Genomic DNA, 25,973 nt, shown 5'->3' on the forward strand with positions numbered 1-25,973 from the left:
AGAGAAGATTTATTAGAGACATGTAGGGGAGTAATCTGGCTTACTAATGACTCATCACCAACTCACCAGATCTACCATGGGAACCTAGTTTTTGTCTACTCTCAGACACAGAGTGTTTGCTCCTCTACCCATCACTGACAAAGTCAAGTTAGTAGTCACCTGAAGGCAGTGACTCATGTCTTTTACTAGGTCAGCTATCCCTAGTGGCTGGCACCTACTCAGGAAAAAGCATGAATATTAGGTTAAAAACGTTTTCCCCAGAAGAGTGGTACCCCAAAGGGTCTTATTACTTACCCTTTAAATGCGATAATGTGAAACTTTATTGCCATTGAGTGTATGGGTACCAAACTAGTACTGTGTAAGGAGGGGGCAGGGGGCATCAAGAAAATACTGACTCATGGAAAAGGGCCTCATAAGACTGCTGTGAGAGAAAAGGATTTTAACAGTTAGCTTCATTTCTCTATACGTGAGAAACAGACTGAACTTAAGTTCCACAATTTCCTCAGGAAAGGCTGACCTGAAGGGGTGGTTATGCTGCAATATAAGTACTTAACCTGTTGCATCATCAAAAGTGTACCTCCTGTGTTGAGTATTTCTCAACTGACTCATCAAGTCACCAGACCTACCATGGGGACCTAGTTTTTGTCTACTCTGGGGCAGAGTACCAAACAAACAGGGGACATAGAAACAGCTTAGCAAGCCTGGGACCAGAGTTGGGCAAGCCATGCTCCAGTTACCCCTCAAGGAGTCTGGGCTTACTTCTGGAATAAAATGTTGTTACAGCTTGGGTTTCAGAGAGGTTAACAACCACTGCTTATATTTTCAAGAAGCCAGGAAAAAAGTCAATTTCTGGTACTTTCTTACTCTATGGAAGAGTCCTGCCTTCTCTCTCTCTTCTATCTGGGGACTGGTTATTTGTCTCCAGCCATCAGGAGAAAACAGTGGGCTTGTCACACTTCCTGGGTTTGAATCCCATCCTTAGTATTTGGCTAGTTGTGTGTCACTGGGCAAGCTACATTTTGCCAACAGGAACAGTAACGCAGCTTCATTAAGGGTAGCTGAAGGTTAAAATACATTATTTATGAGTGTCCTTAACACATGTGTGCCCAGCCCACATGCACATTGAGGAAATGGCGGCTATCACTGGAAAGACTCAAGGCCAGTCCAAGAAGTATAGCTGGGCCTCAAGAATGTAAAAATTTGCATATCCCTCTACTGTTCTGTGTAGCTAGCTGCATTCTCCTCTCCATACTGCAGCAGTCTAATTGTGTATGATCTTCAGAGGCAGCCAGCGCATCTACAGAATGCACTGTCCTATCACAGTGCCCCTCCCTCCCTCACCTGCAGAGGAGGCTGTCTACCTGGGCTGTGAATAATGAACCTTGGAACCTTTATCCAAACTGTCATCATCACAAAAGAACTCCACGCACATTTTTCAGAGATTTTTATTGTTTCAGACTCAGTCATGCATACTAAAATTTACATTATTTTCACCACTTTGACTTAGAAAATGCACTAGAAAAATAAACTTTGGTCAAAACAAACACTGAAGTACATGAATCCACCATGTATCCCTATACTCAAAGCCAAACTGAATTTCAGTTTGAAGCAAGGAATGTGACCAGTGGCTGAAACAGTGCCCCAAGCTGGTCAGAAAATTAGCTCTCCTCCCACTCCATCAGAGGCTCTTGGTCAGAGAGGTTTCAAGTATTTCACTTGTAACAGGTTCCTACCTGATATGCCAAGAAGCCGAGGCATAGCTACAAGAATCCACAGCAGCAGCATCTCACTGCCTCACTAAACCTGCTGCCCAGTGAGATGAAAAGAAAAACAGCCCCATGGGCCGGGCGCGGTGGCTCACGCTTGTAATCCCAGCACTTTGGGAGGCCGAGGTGGGCAGATCACGAGGTCAGGAGATCGAGACCACGGTGAAACCCCCGTCTCTACTAAAAATACAAAAAATTAGCTGGGTGTGGTGGCGGGCGCCTGTAGTCCCAGCTACTCGGAGAGGCTGAGGCAGGAGAATGGCGTGAACCTGGGAGGCGGAGCTTGCAGTGAGCCAAGATTGCGCCACTGCACTCCAGCCTGGGCGACAGAGCAAGACTCCGTCTCAAAAAAAAAAAAAAAAAAGAAAAACAGCCCTATGAAACAGGAATTTCATCACTATCATCTCCATCCACAAATCACATTGATCCTTCCCATGAAGCAAGCTCCTATCGACTGTGATGATGTTTGTTACTAGCATTTTAAGCAAACCATTTCTCTAAGTCAGGAGAGCAGAAGAATGAATTTATTTATTTGACACGGAATATTGCTTTGTCACCCAGGCTGGAGTGCAGTGGCACAATCTTGGCTTACTGCAACCGCTGCCTTCCGGGTTCAAGCGATTCTCCTGCCTCAGCCTCCCAAGTAGCTGGGATTACAGGCAAGCACCACCACACCCAGCTAATTTTTGTACTTTTTAGTAGAGATGGGGTTTCACCATGTTGGCCAGGCTGGTCTCAAACTCCTGACCTCAAATGATCCGTCCCCCTTCAGCCTCCCAAAGTTCTGGGATTACAGGGCATGAGCTACTGCACCTGGCCAAGAGCAGAAGAATTTAGATTTACAAAATTAACAGATCCCAATACAGAGAGGTGTTACCAGAACTGACATCTTTCCTGAACAGTAGACATGTTTCTGTTCGGTATAGCCACACCTCTCATGGCCACAAGAGATACAGTGTATAGTATATAGTATATAATTGGTTTAGCTAACATTTTACTCCCTAAATTAAAGGAGGTTTCAAAGGAAAATGTTAAATGTTGGCAACTTTAAAATGGTAAAACTTTTAAAAAGTATTATAATCGCCACAGCAGTACTCTAGCTTTTGCTACCCAAATGAAAAAAAATCCCATGATTGATCTGAGAGTCAAATACAATTTTTTTTTTTTTTTGAGACAGAATCTCGCTCTTTTGCCCAAGCCGGAGTGCAGTGGCACTATCTCGGCTCACTGCAAGCTCTGCCTTCCAGGTTCATGCCATTTTCCTGCCTCAGCCTCCCGAGTAGCTGGGACTACAGGCGCCCACCACCGCGCCCGGCTAATTTTTTGCATTTTTTTAGTAGAGACGGGATTTCACCGTGTTAGCCAGGATGGTCTCGATCTCCTGACCTCGTGATCCGCCCGCCTCGGCCTCCAAAGTGCTGGGATTACAGGCGTGAGCCACCGCGCCTGGCGAGAGTCAAATACTATTTAAAGAAATTGCCCACCCAGGGAGAATTCGGAAAGGCTCAATATAAAGGAATTCAGAGAAAAGCCTATTATTGTCTTATTTCTGGAAAAATAGTGTTTTGTAACCTGATTTTTAAATTTTTATTTTTATTTTTGAGATGGAATTTCACTCGTCACCCAGGCTGGAGTGCAATGGCACGATCTCGGCTCACTGCAACCTCCGCCACCTGGGTTTAAGTGATTCTCCTGCCTCAGCCTCCCAAGTAGCTGGGATTACAGGCGCCCGCCACCATGCCCAGCCAATTTTTTGTATTTTTAGTAGAGATGGGGTTTCACCATGTTGGCCAGGCTGGTCTCAAACCCCTGACTTCAGGTGATCCACCCACCTCAGCCACCCAAAGTGTTGGGATTACAGGTGTGAGCCACCGCGCCCGGCCTTGTAACCTGACTTACAGACCTCCTAAGATAAGTGACTCCTTGTGAAACCAGGATGAAACATGAAAGATCTAAAGCTACTTTTGCCTTAATTTTTGCAGCAGCAACAGAATAAAAAAGAAAATGCAAGGAAAAAAATTAAAAAATAAAGCGACCTTTGCCAAGAGCAAGTTAGAAACTCAGTGAAGCCAGGGTGGCACTTTTGGCTGTTTCTGTAGATTTCATCCCCCATGAAGGCAGAACAGGGGAAGAGGCACAGTTTTCCAGAATTCCATGTTGGGATATGGGGGAAGAAGAGGAAGAAAATTCCCATATTCTGAATGTATAGATTTGGAAGCTTTTAGGTACCAATTCATTCAGACCTAAATTTACTAAATAACAAGCCAATTGAGGGGGAAAAAAACTTCTAAAAAGACAGAGTACAGTGTCTCTGTGGCAGTGAAGCCAACTAGATACCAGGAATAAAGTTTGGAGTATAGATCTCTATCATAGAATCACTCAGGGATGTTCAGCCAGCTCATCCAAGGCCACGTAGTAAGGTAAAGGTGGAGCCCGCATCTCCTAATTTACTGTCCCATTTCCTTCCGACACCACACTGCCTTGAATTTAGGGAAAAGTTAATTTCCAAGTGTTTGTGCAATGGGCCAGAACTTCTCCCTGAAGGAACATACTCCCAGTTCTTGAGGTTCATGTGTTTGCCTCACCACTGCGCTCCGCAGTGCTGAGTAAGGCTCACTGTGCTCCCTCGCTGGTCATTCCCCACCCTGCTGAGACGGCCTGACACAAACACCCTGGTGAAGCCACAAGGAGACCACCTTGATTTTCACCCAGGGAGGTCTTGGTTTCACAGCTTGGTTCAAGTTTCCTGAGGTGTCAAAACTATTTGATACCTCTTTGGAGCCAAAACAAAGCAAGCAGCTCCCGGAGGCAGATGAACTTAGGCTCCACCTCCTTCTAGAAGCTGAGTGAAACCACTCCTTCCTTGTCCAACTGGAAAAACCTAAGAAATAGGCCTCTCCAAGTCCCTTCTGGTCTTTGAGATAATTCTCTAGGAGATCTTTGGCCATGCCTACATTAAAACAAATGCGACTGGCCAGGAATGCAGTGTAGAATTGAAACATCAGGGCTGAGTGATTCATTCCTCTTTACCCAGTTTTTGTTTTGTTTTGTTTATCTGTCTTCCCTCTTGGGGAAGCCTCCACCCAGTTCTCCCATCCAGGCCACTGGGTTCTGAACCCCCTCCTTCCCTCCTTTAGCCCTCCCGCTTGCCCTACTTGGGCCTTTTCAGCAGTGTGGGTCACATCATCGTCAGATGGAACCAGAAGCAGCCAGGAGTGCTTTTTGACACTTCCAGCTCAGCCAGGACCCTAGAGGATCCAGGGTTACTATCCATGGTGAAAAGAAGTTTCTCTAGAATTGGTATTAATGAGGTTAAGTAACTTAATTTCCACCAACAACTTATCCAGACATTTAAAAAGGCAATAGAGATAAACAGCTTAGTAACAACAGACTGGCCTTCAAATTCCAGAGTATTGTTTTCTCCCTAATTGAGCTGTCTGCCTTGACTGGTTAGTCTAATAAATGCACGGAGAAGGTGTACACACAACACAGTACTTTGCACTATTTAACACCATGATCATGTGGAATACATTAGAAAGGAAATAGGTCAGCTGGGCGCGGTGGCTCATGCCTGTAATCCCAGCACTTTGGGAGGCCGAGGCAGGCGGATCACGAGTTCAGGAGATCGAGACCATCCTGGCTAACACAGTGAAACCCCGTCTCTACTAAAAATACAAAAAATTAGCCAGGCGAGGTGGCGGGCGCCTGTAGTCCCAGCTACTCGGTAGGCTGAGGCAGGAGAATGGCGTGAATCCCGGGGGCGGAGCCTGCAGTGAGCTGAGATCCAGTCGAGATCGCGCCACTGCACTCCAGCCTGGGCCACCGCGAGACTCTGTCTCAAAAAAAAAAAAAAAAAGAAAGGAAATAGGTCAAAAACCATCATGTGAACCATCTAATTTGATGTTTGGGCTAAGGCTAAAATCTTGACAGGGAGGTTCTAAAGTGCTAAAATGCAGAACATTCAGGCTGACTGGTTCACCCACACCAGAGAGAGAAACTCAAGTGGGGCTGGGAGGGCAGGGGGGCCCAGAAGTGACCCAGCAATAACCTGCCCTTGTGTTCATTTCCAGAGACCAAAAAAAAAATTTTTTTTTTTTTTTTTTGAGGCAGAGTCTTGCTCTGTCACCCAGGCTGGAGTGCAGTGGTGCGATCTTGGCTCACTGCCACTTCCACCTCCTGGGTTCAGGCGATTCTTCTGCCTTAGCCTCCCGAGTAGCTGGGACTACAGGAGCCCGCCACCACGCCCAGCTAATTTTTGTATTTTTAGTAGAGATAGGGTTTCACCATCTTGGCCAGGCGGGTCTGGAACTCCTGACCTCGTGACCCGCCCACCTTGGCCTCCCAAAGTGCTGGGATTATAGGCATGAGCCATCACACCTGGCCCAGAGACCAAAATTTAAGAATCTCAAGTAATTAACTACTGTAGCCAGGTTTACAATATAGTACCAGAGTCTCAGGGATGGAAGGAATTCATCATACAAGATCCTGGTCACCTTACCTGGCCTCACAAAAGCCATCTTTTCAAAATTTAACCATCACTATAAAAAGAAAATTGGTGTCAGTGAGCCCCAGAAATACATATAATAGTTTCTTTAAAGGCAGGGCTAATTGTTGACACATCTCTCTTGGGAAGACATGTGTACCACAAACAAACAAAAACAGAATCCAACCACTTCTATCTAGATAGTTATCTTTCCAGGCAGAAAATCTAACATTCAGTAACTAAACCAAATCCCAGAGCCTCAGCAGCCAAAACGGCCCTAGCTGACATTTCATCCAGCCTCATTTTATAGAGGAGAAGGTAGAGGCCCATGTCTTGTCCATAGTTGCACACCTGGGATCCAGGCCAGAATTCTTGTAGCTACACGGGCCTGGAATCCAGCATTTTAGGTTGAGTAAAATCATTTCCTGCTAGGTCCCTGATTCTATTGAGAACCAGGGCTAAGGCTTTATGGATTTGGGAAAACTTAAGTTTCTATTGCAAGTGTCAACCAATGGGTCCCAGAGGTGCTTTGAAGTCTCTGGCTTCCACATTTAACCACAAAGTGCTGCTTATGTCCTGATGCTTACATGATTCAGTTAAGGTGCTTTCCAAACCCGGTGACAACAGCTGGGGCCTTGATCTCACGTAAGGTTCCTGATGAGCAGCAGAGGTCTATACTTAGGGTTCCTGTGAAAAACAAACTCCCAGTCTCACATTTGGTCACACTGCAGGTTTGGCCAAATTATTTCATACAAGTAGTTCTCACTGGCCAAACAGGTTGTTTTTCTCCTGGAAAAGTGGGATCAAAGTGACTTTGGTCCTGATTTTTCTTGCTTCCAAGATGTGTAAGAACCAGATCACCACCCCCCAACCAAAAAGCAAAACAAAACAGATATAGCCTCCAGATTAATAGTTGCAGACTGGGATTCCAAATGTTAAGAATCAGTGGGGACATTTTCCATGTCTTCCATGGAGTAATTCAAGTAACCAAAGGCTTACCCCAAAATGTGCTCACCCTCATATCTCACAGGCTGTTCCTCCATCCTGCAGTTTAATTACAAGGAGCAAGACTGAATCCTTGGATCCTTGAATTCTTGTGCCTCCAAAGAAAAGAAGGAAAAGAATTAAAGATGGTGACCCTGGGGGACAGGCTAGTAGCAGGAGTACAGCTGTGACTTCACAGCTCGCAAGGAGTCGTCACACTGTGCATCTGAGGTCAGGCCCTCAGGCAGCAGCGTCTGGCCCAGGATGCTGTCACAGGCAGGGACAGGTTGGCAGAACTCTTTCACAAAATCATCTTCTGAAGCCAGCAGTACCGCGTTCCAGGTGGCAGTGTCCAGCTCCCCAGCCATGCCCCCATACTCCTTGGGGAGAATGCTTCTCGGAAGGTTTGTGTGGAGAGAGTTCAAGTCAGACCCATGGAGGAAGAACTAAAAGGGAATGAAATGAAAACACACATGTCCTTAGGTTAATCAGGAATGCAGAAATCTCCTCCATGGTAGGTGCTCAAATAAATATCTGTTGAATGAAGAAAGGAAAGGTTAATGGCAACTCTACCCTTACTTTTTCAGCCCAGAAAGCCTGGAGTATCCTTAATTCTCTTTTCCTTATACCATACGCCCTGGTGGCTGGAGCTTCAGAATGTATCCAGGATCCAGCAGCCTCACCACCACACTAATGGCAGCAGCCACATCGCTTCTGCCTGGATTCCTCCAGTGGCCTCCTATCTGGTCTCCCTGCTCCCACTTGTCCCTCTGCAATCTAAGTTCTTTTCATTGAAACTGAGATCACAGTCGTGCCTCTATGTACAGCCTTCCAGCACTGCCACCTCAGACTCTGAGGCCCATCACAATCTAGCCTCATTACTTCTCTGAGTGCTCCTCTCACCACCTGCCCCTCCAGTCTTGACCCAGCTGCTGCCAGCCTAGCTGCTCTCCCAGCATGCTGGGCAGGCTCCCACGTCAGGGTCGTGCCCTTGCTGGCCTCCCAGATACTAGATGGCTCACTCTCTCCCTTCTCAAGTCTTTGCTCAAATGTCAGCTTCTCAAGGCTGCCACCTCTAACCACTCAGTTGAATACCACAACCCTTCCCACCTCACACACGCTATCCTTTTCTCTGCTTTATTTTTCTCTGTAGCACTTACCACATTCTAATACTAGATAACATAATTCACTGTGGCTCCCTTTAGAATCTAATCTTCCTAGGGGCAGGGGTTTTGGTCTGTTTTGTTCATCTAGAACATGCTTGCACATAGAGTTGATCAATAGATATTTCTGAATGAAGGAACCTATGAAGGAACAAAGGAAGAACATTGTGGGCCCCAAATCAGGGCATTTCACAGATGTAAAAGACCTGTCCAAAGGCTGCTTTGGTGAAAGTTCCAAACAGAGTCTTTAGGGACCCACATGGGTTCACACCCAGGCAGGGAAGCCACTAAGTTAGTGGTTTGCAAACCTAGCTGTGCATCAGAATTTCCTAAGGGGATTTTAAAGCACAGATCCCTGAGCTGATGAATCAAAATCTTCAGGGAAAGAGCCTAGGAATCTGGAGCTGGATTTCAAGTTCCCTCCCTTACCTCCTTGAGATTTTCTATCTATATATGTTACTTCTTTGAAAAAGCAAGGGCCCAGTGCAGTGGCTCACGCCTGTAATCCCAGCACTTTGGGAGGCCAAGGCGGGTGGATCACCTGAGGTCAGGAGTTTGAGACCAGCCTGGCCAACATGGTAAAAGCCTATCTCTACTAAAAATACAAAAATTAGCTGTGCGTGGTGGCATGTGCCTGTAATCCCAGCTACTTGGGAGGCTGAGGCAGGAGAATTGCTTGAACCCGGGAGGCAGGGGTTGCAGTGAGCTGAGATCGTACCACTGCACTCTAGCCTGGGTGACAGAGCGAGACTCCGTCTCAGAAAAAGAAAAAAAAAAGAAAAAGCAAGTAAAATTCAGGGCCCAGTCTTTGCAGTGATCTTCCTAGGCCTTGGGAAGGAGAAAAATACCACCCATCCCATTTCAATCAGTGGGACTGGGAAAAGCTGAAGAGGGAAGCGGCTCTTCTGGGTCAGAAAGGAAGACAAAGTGCCATTTATCCCTTCTTAAATAAGAGGTAAGCTAAAAACTCACAGAGCTCATAAACCTTGAATTGCTCCACAAACTACACAGCAGGACAACATATTAGGCAAATCAAAAGGCTTAAGTAGCGATTTTAAACCCCACGGTTCTAATGACCATAACCTTAAAAAAAATTATTTTAGAGACAGTGTTCCGCTCTGTTAACCCAGGCTGGAACACAGTGGCAAGACCACAGCCAATTGTTCAAGCCCATGGCAGCCTTGAACTGAGCTCAAGCAATCTTCCCACCTCAGCCTCCTGAGTAGTGGAGACTACAGACATGTGCCACCACACCCACCTAATTTTTTTTTTTTTTTTTTTTTTTTTTGAGACAGTCTCACTGTTGCCCAGGCTAGAGTGCAGTGGCATGATCTTGGCTCACTGCAACCTCCGCCTCCCAGATTCAAGTGATTCTCCTGCCTCAGCCTCCCAAGTAGCTGCAATTACAGGCATGTGCCACCATGCCTGGCTAATTTTTTGTATTTTTAGTAGAGTCGGGGTTTCACCATGTTGGCCAGGCTGGTCTCGAACTCCTGACCTCAAGTGATCCCTCCACCTCGGCCTCTGAAAGTGCTGGGATTACAGGCATGAGCCACTGTGCCCGGGCACACCCACCTAATTTAAAAAATTTTTTTAGAGATGGGTCTTGCTATACTGCCCAGGGAGGCTCTTACGATAAAAATCCTGTTTTTGCTCTCTCTACTGGCAAATATTAAATTCTTGTTCATTTACTCTTCCATCTTCCCCTCACAAAAGGGACTGGTTCAGTTATTTTATCTGTAACTCTGTACTTTTCCAAATTAGTTGTTCCAGGGCAAAAATAATAAACAAGTACCAGATGTCACAAATAAATCAATGGAGGGAAAGAAAAATCTGAATCAATAGGATCATCACTTACTCTGTTTGCTATTTTCTCCTTTAGAAATGGTTTTATGATGGCAAAAATGCCTTTAAATATTCGAGGTTCATTCACAACATGGACTGCTTTTATCCGAATGGGGAAACCATCCTGTGTGGGAAAGGCAAAGGGGTTTAGAATATCTGGAGAATCTTTCCACACCTTCCTCCCCCCAGTTAAATCTTCATTTTCAGCCCCAACATCAGTCTGATTTGATCCTTATGGCCTCCTCAATGACAGTCCATGTGGGGCCTAACTAGGAAGATGGACCTCAGGGAAAGTCTTTCCTGGGACCCAAAACTGGGTTAGAAGAGAGGCAAATAGAGGCTGGGCGCGGTAGCTCACGCCTGTAATCCCAGCACTTTGGGAGGCCGAGGCGGGCGGATCACTTGAGGTCAGGAGTTCGAGACCAGCCTGGCCAACATGGTGAAATCCCATCTCCACTAAAAATACAAAATTTAGCTGGGCATGGTGGCACGCATCTGTAATCCCAGCTACTTGGGAGGCTGAGGCTGGAGAATTGCTTGAACCCTGGAGGCGGAGGTTGCAGTGAGCCAAAATCGTGCCACTGTACTCCAGCCTGGATGACAGAGCAAGACTCCATCTCAAAAAACAAACAAACAAAAAAACAAAAAGAGAGGCAAACATATGAAGAGCTGCTGCTCTTGTAGCAGAAAACAGTCTTGAGTCTACAGGGACAGATCTGGCAAATACAGACCTTCTAGATCAGTGTTGCCCAAAGTATATTTCTCAGGATATTAGAGGTTATACAAAACAGGGCTCCACAGCAGGCAAATGAGTTTGAGAAACGTAGTCCACTAAGCATAATCAAGTGGGTTTCCTTAACTGCAGTCCTGTTCAGAGCCTTTAACATGTAAATTCTTACAGTGAAATTCACAAGAAAGGGACATGCTATACAGCATTTCCCAAACTTACTTAATTTTTTCTCCTCTCCAGATGATCTTACGGTACTAACACTGATCCACACTCTTGATCCTGACACTTGAATCTACATGGTAATTCAGGAGGAGGCATCAAAAGGAGTGCCAGTGAAGGAAAGCCAGGGTTGGCTCAAAGCCAGAATCCAAATGTTTGATAATGTCCAAATGTGCACTGATTTATTTAAATAATAAAACCTGGTACACCACAGGGGCTGAAACATTTGTGGAATCCAGTGAGAAGAGCTACTATATCACTGGTGCCCCATAGTTCACAAAGGAAAACACCCCACGTGGCGGGTCAGAATGAACAAGTAATCAAAACCGGTCACAGCTGTGACAGGCTATATTTTCTGTAGGTCTCCATCTCCCCATCTATCAAAAAGGAAAAATAGTTCTTGCCTTGCCTATCTCAGAGGATTCGTTGAGGGACTGAATAGGCCCTGATGACTGTAAAAGCACTGTGCAAGCTGTTAAACATGGTACAGATATGGAGGGAGCACCACAGTCCCCAGTGACTCATGTTCTGAAACACAGAACATGAGGTGTGAAGCATCTGACCAAAATACAGCCCAACAGAACGCCATATCCCCCAGGTCCACAGAGGGCAGGAGGGGCTCTAGCATCTTACGCAGAAGCATAATTTCTTAGGTTTTTTTTTTTTTCTTCTGAGACAGAGTTTTGCTGTTCTCACCCAGGCTGGAGTGCAATGGCGCGATCTCAGCTCACTGCAACCTCCGCCTCCCGGGTTCAAGTGATTCTCCTGCCTCAGCCTCCCAAGTAGCTGGGATTACAGGCACCTGCCACCATGCCCAGCTAATTTTTGTATTTTTGGTAGAGATGGGGTTTTACCACGTTGGCCAGGCTGGTCTCGAACTCCTGACCTCAAGTGATCCACCTGCCTTGGCCTCCCAAAGAGTTGAGATTACAGGCGTGAGCCACCGCACCCAGCCAGTTTTGTTTGTTAGGAGAATTTTTCCTCTGCCTTCCAGACCGAAAAAAGGCAAAAAGCAGTTCCCTAGTTTTTTTGGACTCTTGCCTTACTGAAGTACCTACTCCAGAGAGCACTTGAGAGACTGATGAGAACAAGTGGTAAATAGGACTTTTAAATTTCTTCCCATAATGCTTTTGTGTTTTTCAGATTGCAGGTGTGGGATGTGCAGTTTGTGTATCATGTGAGACCCACAGTAAATGGACAGGCCCTGGGGAAAGCCAAAGCCACCACGAAACAGGCAGGACAGATAGGGGTCTTACCTGCAGGATGCCAATCACCTTTTTGGCTATAAAAGGGCCAAAGTGAGATGCTTTTGATAAACTCACTCCTTTGTAGTCTGCAAGAATTACAATTCCATTCACCTGGGTTTCTTCAGACTGAATGAGTTTTTCTAAGGTCAAGTATATGGCTCGGATGTTTTCAGTAATTGGATAGTTGCTCGGTATCCATCTGTCTAAGGTCATAAGAGATTGACAGTATGTTACAGAAGTTAATATAAATAAGTGATCAAACAAAGATTTATCTCCTTTCTATCACTGTTGTTTCAAAATGGAGAAGAAAGATATTCTAGTAGCCATGACTCTATTTAGTTTAGTAAATGGAACAATAAGCAGCAGCTGGTTTCTTAACTCCCAAACAGCAGCACATTTTGTGATGGAAATACAATTGAGTGTTGAGGTTAAGAGCATGAGCTCTGGCTGGGCACAGTGGCTCATGCCTGTAATCCCAGTACTTTGGAAGGCTGAGGTGAGAGGAATTAAGCATAAGCCCAGGAATTCAAGACCCGCCCAGGCAACATGGCGAAACCCCATCTCTACAAAATATACAAACATTAGCCAGGTGTGGTGAGGTGTGGCTGTAGTCCCACAACTTGGAAGGCTGAGGTGGGAGGATCTCTTGAGTTCAGGAGGTTGAGGCTGCAGTGATCATGCCACTGTACTCCAGCCTGGGTGACAGGGTGAGACCCTGTCTCAAAAAAAAAAAAAAAAGTATGCCCTCTGAAGTCAGACACACCTGAGGTTTGAATGTTACTAGCTATGTGACCTTGGGCAAGTTACTGTAATACCTCACTCTGAGCCCTGATGTCCTCATAAGTAGAATAGAGTGTTAATGCCTACCTTCATGGACATCTGTGCTTTCTGCCATCATGTATTTCCCCTTATCTTCATAGCACTAACCTGATTTTCCTTAGGGAACCACCACCTCCCACTCTAGCCATACAGTTTGGATAGAACTGACTTGACTCCTGACTCCAGAGGTGAGCAACTGACTGGGGATTGATTGGCCAATCTGACAGCACATCCTTCTGGCCACAGTGTGTGATCCAAGCCAGGTCAAGCAGAGTCAAGGAGATTCAATTCTAGGACCCTGGCCCTTTGGAAAGAGATCTCTCTTCCCTCTTGTAGTCCCACTACTTGGGAGGCTGAGGTGGGAGGCGGTGAGTCTGAGATTCACAGGCCCCATGAGGCAAGAGAGCTGGCCTGGGAATGAAGCCCCTGTTGAGGACAGCAGTGGTGGGGACAGCTTTCCAGTGCTAGAGTTTGGGCCCCTGAATAGCAATACGGCTGGACTTCAGTTATCTGAGCAACTGAGTTTTTTTTGTTTGTTTCAGCCAATGTGAGTTGGCTTTCTGTCACTTGCCACACAAAGAGTGAGTCTTGGCCAGATGTGGTGGCTCACGCCTGGAATCCCAACACTCTGGGAGGCCAACGCGGGTGGATCATTGGAGGTCAGGAGTTCAAGACCAGCCTGGCCAACGTGGTGAAACCCTGTCTCTACTGAAAATACAAAAATTAGCCGGGCATGGTGGTGCACACTAGTCTCAGCTACTTGGGAGGCTGAGGCAGGAGAATCACTTGAACCCAGGAGGCAGAGGTTACAGTGAGCCGAGATCGCACCATTGCACTCCAACCTGGGCAACAGAGCGAGACTCTGTCTCAAAAAAAAAGCTGAGTCTTGACTCATACACGACCTTGACAGGGGTATTGTGAAGATGGAGCATAGTGCTATGTTCCCCTCCTCTTTCCAAGGTGTATACTTTTTTAATACACCCCATGTATTTAATGATTCTTTCCTCTTTAGGAAAAAAAAAAAATGAGAATGCCCACTTTTTACTGTTAACCACTGTTCTCAAGAAAATCCCAGCAAAATCTATGTGCCTCTTTCTTAAAAGATAAAACTTCACATTTGCCAACAATGGGATATGTGAAACGTGCAAAATTCTTTTTTTTTTTTTTTTTTTTTTTTGAGACAGAGTCTTGCTCTGTCACCCAGGCTGGAGTGCAGTGGTGTGATCTCGGCGCATTGCAACCTCTGCCTCCCGGGTTCAGGTGATTCTCCTGCCTCAGCCTCTGGGGTAGTTGGGATTACAGGCATGTGCCACCATGCCCAGCTAATTTTTATATTTTCAGTAGAGGTGGGGGATGGGGGGTGGGGGGAGGCGGGGGTGATTTACTGTGTTTGCTAGGCTGGTCTCGAACTCCTGACCTCATGATCCACCTGCCTTAGCCTCCCAAAGTGCTGGGATTACAGGCATGAGCCACCGCACCTGGCCTGATATGTGCAAAATTCTCATGAAAGATCTTTGTCCCCAAATTGTGCCAGCTTGCTGTCTAGTGTTGCTGCCAATTAACCCTGCCTCTGTGTAACTGGATATCATCCCTTTCAATCACATGTCTCAAAAGAGCTTTAACAAAGGCAAAGCTGATACCCAATTGAGAAGAAACACTTCTGTGTATGCCTCTTCCTAAAACGCTGGGTCGGTGGAAAGGGGTCCAGATCTGCCCCAGACATACGGAGAAAAAAATTCATCTCATGAGCAAAGGGTTGAAACCACACAAGCAAAGGTGCAATCAGTGTTGTAATATCTGACTGTGTTGTAATATTCTTATGAGTTGAGTACAGAGGAGCAGCAGAAAAACCTGTTGGCTGGTTTCTAGGTCTCCTGGTGCCCTAAAATCTGCACTGCATTGCTTATTTTAAAATAAACACCACTAATTTTGGCAAGTACCTAAAATGGCAGGTAAGCCATTAACAGTGGTCTTGGTACATACATAGTAAAGACTGAAGAGAATGGTTTAGCCTCCAAAGAGAGTTTGGGGAATGAGTAAAGGCAGAGGAAAGTGCATGGAGGTGTCCACTCCCCATCAAACTTCCCTTCAAGAGGGCCTTTATATGAATGAGCGAAAGAGGGCTATTAGTGTGTTCTCATTCCCTGGCTTACTTGGGGAGAACACTGCATCTTACTTTCCATTTTTCTCTCAACTCTGGTCTAATGGAAAATGTTGAGGCTAGGAATGGAGTAGAACATTCCAAAGTTTATAATGCTTTTGGTGTCATGGAAGAGAACAGGCCTAAGAATCAGAAATCTTGAGTTTTGGCAGCCCCTGGTCATTGTATTGAAATGCTCTTTGGGGAACATTTCTTTCTTTTTTTTTAAATGTTTTGTAGAGACAAGGTCTCACTATGTTGCCCAGGCTAGTCTCAAACTCCTGGCCTCAAGCAATCCTTCTCCCTCACCCTCCCAAAGTGCTGGGATTACAGATATGAGCTGCTACGCCTGGCTAGGGAGTATTTCTAAATGCTCCTTTAGTGGCAGAGAGCCCCCACTCATAAACCACCATGACAAAGAAATGTAAGGTATCCTAATTACTGCCATGAAATGCTAAGATCAAAAAACAAATCCAAAGTGAATCCTGTCAGTGGCTTCACAAAATAGAGGAAAGGAAGGAAAGGTTGGAGGAGGCAAGAGGAGGTACCTTTCCAGGTGTCTGCCCAGTCCACACCCTTGCACTGATACCTGTACCTCAACCTATTCACAAAGAGGGCTCAGGGAGGGCCCTGGCAGCCATGCTTGTATCCTATGGCCGGGGGCAGATTCTTAGGCCCCACCAGATGCTCCCCGCTAGAAATTTGGAATCTGCATTGAGGAACTTAGTTCGGTGGTCAGGCAAACCTGAGAGCTGAGAGGGCGCCAGATTTAACTACGTGCACAGGAGCAGGACAGCCATACACAGAAAAAGTGTGAAGAAGGTATGCAAAAGGCAGAAATGTGTGGCTGAAGGATACACAGACCGTCAGGCAGAGACAGGGAGAATGGCTGTCTTGGCTCCCGGTGGCATTCTGGTTCTTGGTTCTAGGCCCTAGTAAGAGCTGCCACGCCTTCAGCTCTCTGGTTCTGGGAGGGACTCCTGTCTCCTTCAACTAAATCCTCCCTTTTTTCTGAAGTTGGTTTGAGTAGGTTTTTGTTATCTGCCATCAAAAGAGCCTTGACTATAACAAAGGAGGGGTAAAAAAGGGACGTGGAAAGGAGGACAGGGTGCTGAATGGACACACTGCAGAAAGATTGGACACACACACCCCACAACAGTCTAGGGAGATACCTGGGCGGATGCAGACGACATGGCAGCCCCTGGGGTCAGTGTGGGGCAGCACGGTGAGGAACCCGGAAGCAAGGACATCTTTTAAGGCTGATGGCTTCAAGTTATTGAATACTTCGGGCCAGCTTCTCCTACAGCTGTGGTAGTTGACGAGGAGCTGCAGGGCCCGGTCGTAATCAAACTTGCGGGCTCGGAGGAAGCGCAGCAGGAAGGCATCATCGAGGGATGTGCTCAGGTTCGGGTACTCCTTCCGCACCATGTCACGAAGGGCCTGCACATCTCGAAGTCTCCATTCCGGCTTTTCCTGCAGCTCTTCCCGGGCTTTGGTGACCAGGTCTTCTGTCAGTGAGCACACGTAGCCCGGAGGCTCAGGTGGTGGCGGCAGCTCATTTTCAGAGAGTGAGGCCACAGAAGGGCTGGTTCTCAGAGAGTCACTTTCTTCTGACATTAGCTACCAGGGTCCCTGCCAACAGAGAAGCCCTAAGCAAAGTTAACAAGTACTTATTTCAAATCCCAGGGCAGCACAGTGTAGGGGACAGGAACACTTCTGTAAAAGCCGAGTAACCTCAGGGCAGTGTTTCTCAACTGGGGGCAATGAACTGGATCTAAACCATACACGCAAGTCTGACCCCAAGCTGGCTGCCGTTAGTCCCCAGGGAGGCAGGCAGCAGCTACAGCAGACTATACACTCCCTAATAAACACCAGGGCCTTCCTTATAAATGTATTAATAGGTGCTCGACCTTATTCATCGTTAAATAAATGTGAATTAAACAACTCTGAGGCCAGGTGTGGTGGCTCACGCCTGTAATCCCAGCACTTTGGGCGGTCGGGGCGGGCAGATCACCTGACTGCACTCCAGCCAGAGCAAGACTGTCTCAAAAAAAAAAAAAAAAAAAAAAAAAAACAAAAAACAACTCTGAGATTCAGATTGGCAAAAATAAAAAAACGTACTCTGATATGCTTGCTGCTGCTGGAAGTATAAATTGACAGCCTCTTTGGAGGGCAGTTGTCAATGTCTTCAGAATGTAAACCCACATGCCCTTTGGGTCAGCAATTCCATTTCTAGGACATATACTTGTATGTATATGCAAAATATGCACATGGCCTTCACAAGTATTGATTATAATGATAAAAGATTGGAAACACCTTAACTGCCCATCAGGGGAGACTGGTTAAGTAATATTACCATATGAATGGGGTACTAGTCAGTCATGAAAAGGAATTAGGGGGTCTGGTGTGGTGGCTCATGCCTGTAATCCCAGCACTTTGGGAGGCTGAGGCGGGCGGATCACGAGGTCAGGAGATCGAGACCATCCTGGCTAACACGGTGGCTAACACGGTGAAACCCCGTCTCTACTAAAAATACAAAAAAAATTAGCCGGGCGTGGTGGCGGGCGCCTGTAGTCCCAGCTACTAGGGAGGCTGAGGCAGGGGAATGGCGTGAACTCGGGAGGCAGAGCTTGCAATGAGCCAAGATCGTGCCACTGTACTCCAGCCTGGGTGATAGAGCGAGACTCCCTCTCAAAAAAATAAAATAAAATAAAATAAAAAAATAAAGGAATTAGGCAGATCCTTATGAATTGACATGTTAAAAAAGTGTAGAGAAAATCACGTTTTTAAATATACACACTTGTGAATGCACACAAAACTTCTGGAAGGAGATGTAAGAAACTTACCAATGGTTATCTCTAGGGAACAGAACTGGACAAGTGAAGATTTAAGATGAGAAAGAGGATTTTTACTGTACTGTTTGAATTTTTTACCACATACCCATGTAACTTATCGTGGCAGTCGGGAATATGTGCCAGTCAGATCTCCTGTGGGAAAACGTAATTGATAAAGGGCCCCAGTGGCTGCCCCTCTAGATCCACTATCCGGGGGAAGCCAAAACTTTCCACAGCCCTTCTGTGGCCTCACTGCTCCTAGCCAATGATTTAGTGAGACATGGGACTCCTCTAACAGGCAGCGTTTGCTTGAGGGCCTGGCCAAACCTTTGTTGGGACTGCCCTGCAGTCAGAGACTTGCTGCCCAAACCTCCTTCACAGGAGCTGATCTGCATCACAGCCAGTGGCTCTTCCTGACTCCTCCAGCTCCCTTCCGAGGTGCTGTCCTTCACAAGGGTTGCCTCTAAATTTCTAGCATGTCTAATCTCATCCTAGTGTCTGCTTCTTAGAGGACCCGAACTCATGCACTTTTTCGTTTTTTAAGAGAGACAGGGTCTTGCTCTGTCACCCAGGCTGAAGTGCAGTGGCACAATCATAGCTCTCTGCAACCTCGAACTCCTAAGTTCAAGCAATCCTCCTGCCTCAGCCTCCCAGGTAGCTGAGACTATAGGCACACACCACCACGCCTGGCTAATTTTTAAATTTTTTTCTCGGGCTGTGTGTGGTGGCTAACGCCTGTAATCCCAACACTTTGGTAGGCTGAGATGGATGGATCACCTGAGGTCAGGAGTTCAAGACCAGCCTGGCCAACATGGCGAAACCCTGTCTCTCCTAAAAATACAAAAATTAGCCAGGCATGGTGATGCGGGCCTGTAGTGCCAGCTATTTGGGAGGTTGAAACAGGATAATCGCTTGAAACCAGGATAAACCTTTAAACAGGATAATCGCTTGATTATCCTCCAATCAAGGATAATCGCTTGAAGTGGAGGTTGCAGTGAGCCGAGATCATGTCACTGCACTCCAGCTTGGGCGACAGGGCGAGACTCCATCTCAAATAAATAAATAGATAAATAAATAAAAATATATTTTAAAAGGACCAATCTGCTGTCTTGAGAATGGACTCTAAGGGGGTGAGGACTGAAGCAAAGAGACTATTTAGAGGCTATTGCAATAATCCAGCTGAGAGATGCTGGTGGCCTGGAGTAGGTAGCCTTCGCTGACCCCTGGCCAGGTTAGGTGCCTCCCCCGCACTTCTCCCACCCTGTTGCAATTGTCTGTTGGCAATTTGTGAGCAACATCCAAGTTTGTCTTGTTCATCGCCTGAAACCCAGCACCTAACATGGCGTTAGACACATAATCTGCACTCCATAAATATTTGTCGAATGACTTTAGTCTGGTTGGCACAGGTATGCTAAGTGAGGAACGGAACAACTATGGCTTTGTTTCTATGGAAGTAACCAAGAGATGCCTGCAATCCCATCAAACATCAGTGTTCACAAGGTACAAGCCTCACCTCAAAGCCCCTCTCCAGCCTCATTTTCCATCTCACCCCACCTTGATGCACATTAAATGCCAGTCAAAACAAACTAATAACACATCATCCTTGGAAGAACTCGTGCACTTCTGATACACTCTGCCTGGAATTTCCTCTTCTAATTTGTCCCTAACTTGACAGCTCAGGCTCAGCTGCCAGGTCACCACCTCTGTGAATCCTTCCCAAACTCCCTGAGGGTGATTCCCTCCCGTTTTCCACAGAACTGGGTTCCTATTTCCTTTTCAGAAATTACAGTCCAATGCCATGGGCGTTTATCTAGAGTCAGTTTCACCACGCACTCATTTATCAAATAATTACTGATCACCTACCATATATGTCAGGCACTGTGCTTACAGGCACTGGGAACACAGACGCAAACAATATAATTCCTTGCCTAATAAAGCTTACATTATAGTGGAATGAAGAGAATGCATACTTGAGCATTTTACCAAGTATCAAGCACTGCTAAACCCTTTACCCATTTCCTTATTTAATCTTCACAGTATTTGGTGAGAGCGCTATTACTGTTCCCATTTTACAAAGGAGGACAAAAAGGACTGTCCCCTAGAATCTAAGTTCCACGAGGGCAGAGGGCTTGTCTGCCACGTCCACTGCCACCCCCAGTGCCTGGCACATGGCAGTGGTCTGTACACATCAGCGGAGGATATAGGTTAAGCGATTCGCCCAAGGGGGCACACCCGGTGAGGCAGAGCAAGGATGCGTCTAGCCCCACCCTGGGCTTCTAATCTCTACCCTCCACCTGGAGCTTCATGTTGACTCTCCAGGGACTCAGCAGTGCCGAGCGCTCAGCAGGGCTCAGTCACAGGCTGGTGAATGAGCTGACAGGCGGACATATGAGTGAGATGCAGACACCATTGGTAAGGGTGAAGCCAGAGATCTCCCCCACCTGGAGCCCATCGCTTTCTGGAGCATCACTTTCCTTTCCACCCCTTCCTCTCAACAAGGAGAAGTCAGGAAGCCATCTCTCCTAAAGCCCCCGAGACACCATATCCCGTGGACAACCTTCCGAGGCCCCCACTTCCGGCTGTCACCCCCTCCCCAGGTGTCCCCATTTCCTGGGGTCTCTTGCTCCTCTGGTCCCCACTTCCGGTTATCCTTCCCTCTCAGGGGTCCCTCTCCTCAGCTCCCAGGGCACACGGACGGGCTCGCGGGCACTCACCGGCCCGGCTACGGGCGGAGCGCGGGTCAATCGGCGGCGGGAGCCTCGTCCGGCAGCGCGCGCAGAACCGACCCGCACTCCCTGCCCGGCCAGCCCGGCCCCTCGCGCCGGAAGTGACGTTCCAGGGCGTAGGAGGCGGTGCTCCGCCTAGGAGCGCGCATGTGCGACGCTTCCCCGCGGCGTTGGCGTTCCGTCCCCACGTGGCTGCTAGAGCTCTGCGCTGCGGACCTGGAGTGGCTGGGAGGGGCAGGGGTGCCAGCCGCTTGTCAAACGTGGCTTATAGGTGGGGAAACTGAGGCTCAGAGAAGGACGGAAAGAAGCTGCCATTTTCCAAGAACATGCTAACATGTACCTGTTGTTTAACATCTATGATCTCATTAACTCCTCATATTTATGCAATTCCCCTATTTCAGGAAAGGGAAACTGGCAATCAAGGCAGTAAAGGGCTTCAAACCCGGACCTCAGGACTAGCATTCTAGACTTCCCCCCACTATGGCTGCTATCAGGACTGGCTGCTCCAAAAGGGGAGATTCCAAACCAGGGGACATCTGTCTGTTATTAACTGAGTGACCTGGAGCAAGACCCCATTCCTCCTTGGGCTTCCGTTTCCTTATCTGAAACTGATTCTTGCTCTGGAGCCTGATTCAATAGTTACTTTTCTCCTGCTTTGGGGTTCATGACGTTCCCTCCAGACAAAGGCTTTACTAACTCCCACCCCAGTCCATTAAGATCCCCCCGCAAGTATTTTGTGCAACTGCAACTTTGAGGCAAATCTCCTAGGTCCCTCTGAGGCAGAGTAGACACTAAGCCATTTCTAGAGAGAAATTCTGGTGGTCCAGGAGAACTCTGAGCCCAAAGAGACGACCTTAAACAGTCTTTTGGTTTTCCTATCCCAGGGGCAAGAGGAGTCCCAAGAAGATGGGAAGTGACCCATGGGGGCCACAAGAACGTGGCAGTTTCTGCCAGATTGAGGGGCAGGGGGCAGCAGTGTGGAGGGGACCTGGGAATCATGAGTTTGGACTCCTGCTCTCAGTTTCATCACTTCTAGGATTGACAGACAAAATATAGAACATTCACTACAGTTTGAATTTCAGATAAACATTTAAGTATGTTCCTTTCCAAACACACACACACAAATAAGTGTGTCTTATGCAACATTTGGGACACATTTATACTTTAAAAATTGTTTATAGGAAATTCAAATATAACTACTGGGCATCCTGGATTTTGTTTTGTTTGCTAAATCTATATATTATTTTCCTGTTACTGTTACAAGGAATTACTACAAACTTCGTGGATTGAAACAACACAGATATATTCTCTTGCAGTTCTCTAGGTCAAAAGTCTGAAACCAAGGTGTTGGCAAGGCTGCATTCTTTCTGAGGATTTCGAGGAAGCACCAGTTCCTTTCCTTGTACAGTTTGTAAAGGCCACCTGCATTCCTTAGCTTATGGCCCCTTCTTCAAATCACCTCAACCTCTGGCTTCTGTTGTCACATCTACTACTGACTGATCCTCCTGCTTCCCTCTTTTTTTTTTTTTTTTTTTTTTTGAGACAGAGTTTTGCTTTTGTTGCCCAGGCTGGAGTGCAATGGCTCGATCTTGGCTCACCGCAACCTCTGCCTCCTGGGTTCAAACGAGTCTCCTGCCTCAGCCTCCCGAGTAGCTGGGATTACAAGCATGGGCCACCATGCCTGGCTAATTTTTTTGTATTTTTAGTGGAGACAGGATTTCTCCATGTTGGTCAGGCTGGTCTCGAACTCCTGACCTCAGGTGATCCACCCGCCTCGACCTCCCAAAGTGCTGGGATTACAGGCGTGAGCCACCATGCCTGGCGCTTCCCTCTTCTTATAAGGACTCTTGGGATTACATTGGGCTCAGCCAGATAATCCAGAATAATCTTACCATCTCAAGATCCTTACATTAATCACATCTGTGAAATCTTTTAAAACGTAAGATAAGGCCGGGCGCAGTGGCTCACGCCTGTAATCCCAGCACTTTGGGAGGCTGAAGCAGGTGGATCACTTGAGGTCAGGAGTACGGCGAGACCACCCTAGCCAACATGGTGAAACCCCGTCTCTACTAAAAATACAAAAATTAGCCCGGCATGGTGGCACGCGCCTGTAATCCCAACTACCCAGGAGGCTGAGGCAGGAGAATCACTTGAACCCAGGAGGCAGAGGTTGCAGTGAGCCGAGATCATGCCACTGCACTCCAGCCTGGGTGACAGAGTGAGACTCTGTCTCAAAAAGAAAACCCCCCAAAACAGCCGGACATGGTGGCTCATTGCCTATAATCTCAGCACTTTGAGAAGCCAAGGCAGGTGGATCACCTGAGTTCGGGAGTTCAAGACCAGCCTGGCCAACCTGGTGAAACCCCGTCTCTGCTAAAAATACAAAAATTAGCCAGGCCTGTAATCCCAACCACCTGGGAGGCTGCCCGGGCTCAAGCCATTCTCCTGTGCCCTGCCAAATGGCAGCTCTTGTGGCAAAGGGTGAGGGATGACCCTGTCCTAACCATGCTGTCCTAGGTGTTGGAATAAATTCGCCCCTCTCCTCAACCCAAACCTAGGACCTACTACTGGTACCTGGAGCCCAGATGGCAATCCTAGATGCTGCCAGCAGGAGAAGAACTTGGTCTCAAGGGCAGGGCAGGGAGAGGATTCAGAGATGCCCCAGAAATCCCTGCCCCTTCCCTCAACTGAGGGCCATTATTTCTTGTTCCTCTTGGTATTACATTTTAGAGAACCAGATTATATCAGGATTAGAACGTCTCCAATAAACAATGATAACAAAAAGAGTTTCTGCTTTTTGAATGATTATATATACCAGGCACTGTGCTTGTATGATCTTAATTTCACCTTACAATGACCCTGTGAACAGCAAGCTAGCCTTGTCCCATTTACAGAAGAGGAAACTAAAATCCAGAAGGAGGCCAGGCTTGGTGGCTCATGCCTGTAATCCCAGCAATTTGGGAGGCCAAAGTGGTGGATCACTTGAGGTCAGGAGTTTGAGACCAGCCTGGCCAACATGGTGAAATCCCGTGTCTACTAAAAATACAAACATTAACCAGGCATGGTGGCAGGCGCCTGTAATCCCAGCTCTGGAGGCTGAAGCAGGAGAATCACTTGAACCCGGGAGGTGGAGGTTGCAGTCAGTCAAGGTCGTTGCACTCCAGGCTGGGCAACAGAGCGAGACTCCATCTCAGGAAATAATAATAAAATAAAATAATGTAAAATATTCAGAAAGAGAAAGTCTCCTAAGGGCTCAAGATATGAAAGAGAGAACTAGGTATCAATTCAAGTTTGTATGACACCATGGTCCCAAATTTTACTTTGTCCTAAAGGTCATGTAGCCCTGTCACTGTTTTTACAGGTTAGGAAAAGGGATCAGAGAAGGACAAAAAATTGCCCAAAGTCACATGATGGCTAAGTGTTTGAGCAGGTATTTGATGTCTGTCTTCTCTGCCTTGGACACTCAGAATTTATGGAGTCTGAACAACCTCTCGAAAAGACTCATTTCCTTATGTATAAAATGGGGATGGCCCTTGTTTAGAGGGGTCCTTGGGAGGACGTCATAGAACAGCATGCGCAGGTCGAGCACGGTGGCTCACATCTGTAACCTCAGCACTGTGGGAGGCTGAGGCGGGTGGATCACCTGAGGCTAGGAGTTCGAGACCAACCTGGCCAACAGGGTGAAACCCCGTCTCTACTAAAAACACACAAAAAACTAGCTGGGTGTGGTGGCACACACCTGTAATCCCAGCTACTCAGGAGGCTGAGGCAGGAGAATCGCTTGTACCTGGGGGGCAGAGGTTACAGTAAGCCGAGATCATGCCACTGCACTCCAGCCCGGGCGACAGAGCGAGACTCTGTCTCAAAAAAAAAAAAAAAAAAAAAAAAAAAAGAATGGCACGTGCAGAATTCTGGCACATTGTATCATGAAATGTCTGTTTATCGGTGATGATCACCCACCCTCAAGCAGAAAGATCACCAGGGGTCAGCTTGCCCTGTGTCTTGGTTTTGAAGGTTTCAAACATCTTGCTCTCCTAGTTTCATCCAGCCTCCGAAGAAAAAAATCTTGACATTGCATTGCATACATGCTGGAGGAGGCTAGACATGCCTGAGCTGTCTCTGTTCAGGGCCTGTGATTCTGAGTTCAGAAAATCTCCTAGGATCAGCCTTAATATTGATTCTAAGGTAAGGCTTATTTAGTTTTATTTATTTTATTTTTTTTTTTTTTTGAGACAGAGTCCCACTCTGTCACCCGGGCTGGAGTGCAGTGGCGCAATCTCGACTCACTGCAACCTGTACCCCCTGGGTTCCAGCGATTCTCCTGCCTCAGCTTCCCTAGTAGCTGGGGCTACAGGTGTGTACCACTACACCCGGCTAATTTTTGTATTTTTAGTAGAGACGGGTTTCACCATGTTGGCCAGGCTAGTCTCAAACTCCTGACGTCAGATGATCTGCCTGCCTCAGCATCCCAAAGTGCTGGGATTACAGGTGTGAGCCACCGTGCCCGGCCTGGTAAGGCTTATTTAGGATGGCACCACAGTATAGGGCATACTTTCTCAACGTTAGCACTATTGACATTTGGAGCTGGAAAAGTCTTTGTTTCGGGGGCGTGGGAGAGATGTGTCCTGTAGGATGTTTAATGTCATTCCTAGGCTTTACCCACTAGATGACAGTAGCACTCCACATTCACAGTGATGAAAACCAAAGGTATCTCCAGACATTGCCAAATACCAGCTGGGAGACAAAGCTGCTCCAAATTAAGAACTGTTGTGGGAGAAAGAATGTTAGGTTCTGGTCAGACAGACCTGAGTCTAAAGCCTGTGTCACTTACCAGCTGTGTAACAGTGGAACAGTTATCTGTCTCTCCAACCCTTAGTTTCATCAACCATGAAATCCTATACTAACTGCTACCAGTTATTGAATGCTTTCATTGGTACAGTGATGAGCTCTTTGCATGGATAATTTCATTTGATTGTCAATAACAGAATCATGGGACCAGGCACGGTGGCTCACGCCT

At 47.0% G+C, this 25,973-nt stretch overlaps 1 protein-coding gene and 1 long non-coding RNA gene across 4 annotated transcripts; one reads left to right on the plus strand and one right to left on the minus strand.

Annotated features, from left to right (window-relative positions):
- The first annotated feature begins 3,446 nt into the window (after positions 1–3,446).
- LOC115838017 lies at positions 3,447–7,127 on the plus strand. Its single transcript, XR_004033089.1, has 2 exons — positions 3,447–5,312; positions 5,635–7,127. It is a non-coding gene; the product is annotated as an uncharacterized LOC115838017 (long non-coding RNA).
- Positions 6,372–21,050, minus strand: TTPAL (alpha tocopherol transfer protein like). 3 transcript variants are annotated; one of them, XM_003253609.4, is made up of 6 exons: positions 20,945–21,048; positions 18,243–18,267; positions 16,569–17,028; positions 12,447–12,640; positions 10,255–10,365; positions 6,372–7,679 (listed from the first exon to the last, which is right to left on the minus strand). In XM_003253609.4, exons 3-6 carry the CDS (start codon positions 17,011–17,013, stop codon positions 7,401–7,403), a joined length of 1,029 nt encoding a protein of 342 aa, XP_003253657.1. In that variant the 5' UTR covers positions 17,014–17,028; positions 18,243–18,267; positions 20,945–21,048; the 3' UTR covers positions 6,372–7,400. The 3 variants fall into 3 exon arrangements, with proteins under 3 accessions (XP_003253657.1, XP_003253656.1, XP_004090144.1); XM_003253608.4 differs by lacking the exon at positions 18,243–18,267 and having other exon boundaries at positions 7,143–7,679; positions 20,945–21,050; XM_004090096.3 differs by lacking the exon at positions 18,243–18,267 and having other exon boundaries at positions 7,173–7,679; positions 12,549–12,640; positions 20,945–21,050.
- Positions 21,051–25,973: the final 4,923 nt, after the last annotated feature.

Source organism: Nomascus leucogenys, chromosome 13 (assembly GCF_006542625.1).
Source record: "Nomascus leucogenys isolate Asia chromosome 13, Asia_NLE_v1, whole genome shotgun sequence".
In the NCBI taxonomy this organism is placed as follows: domain Eukaryota; kingdom Metazoa; phylum Chordata; class Mammalia; order Primates; family Hylobatidae; genus Nomascus; species Nomascus leucogenys.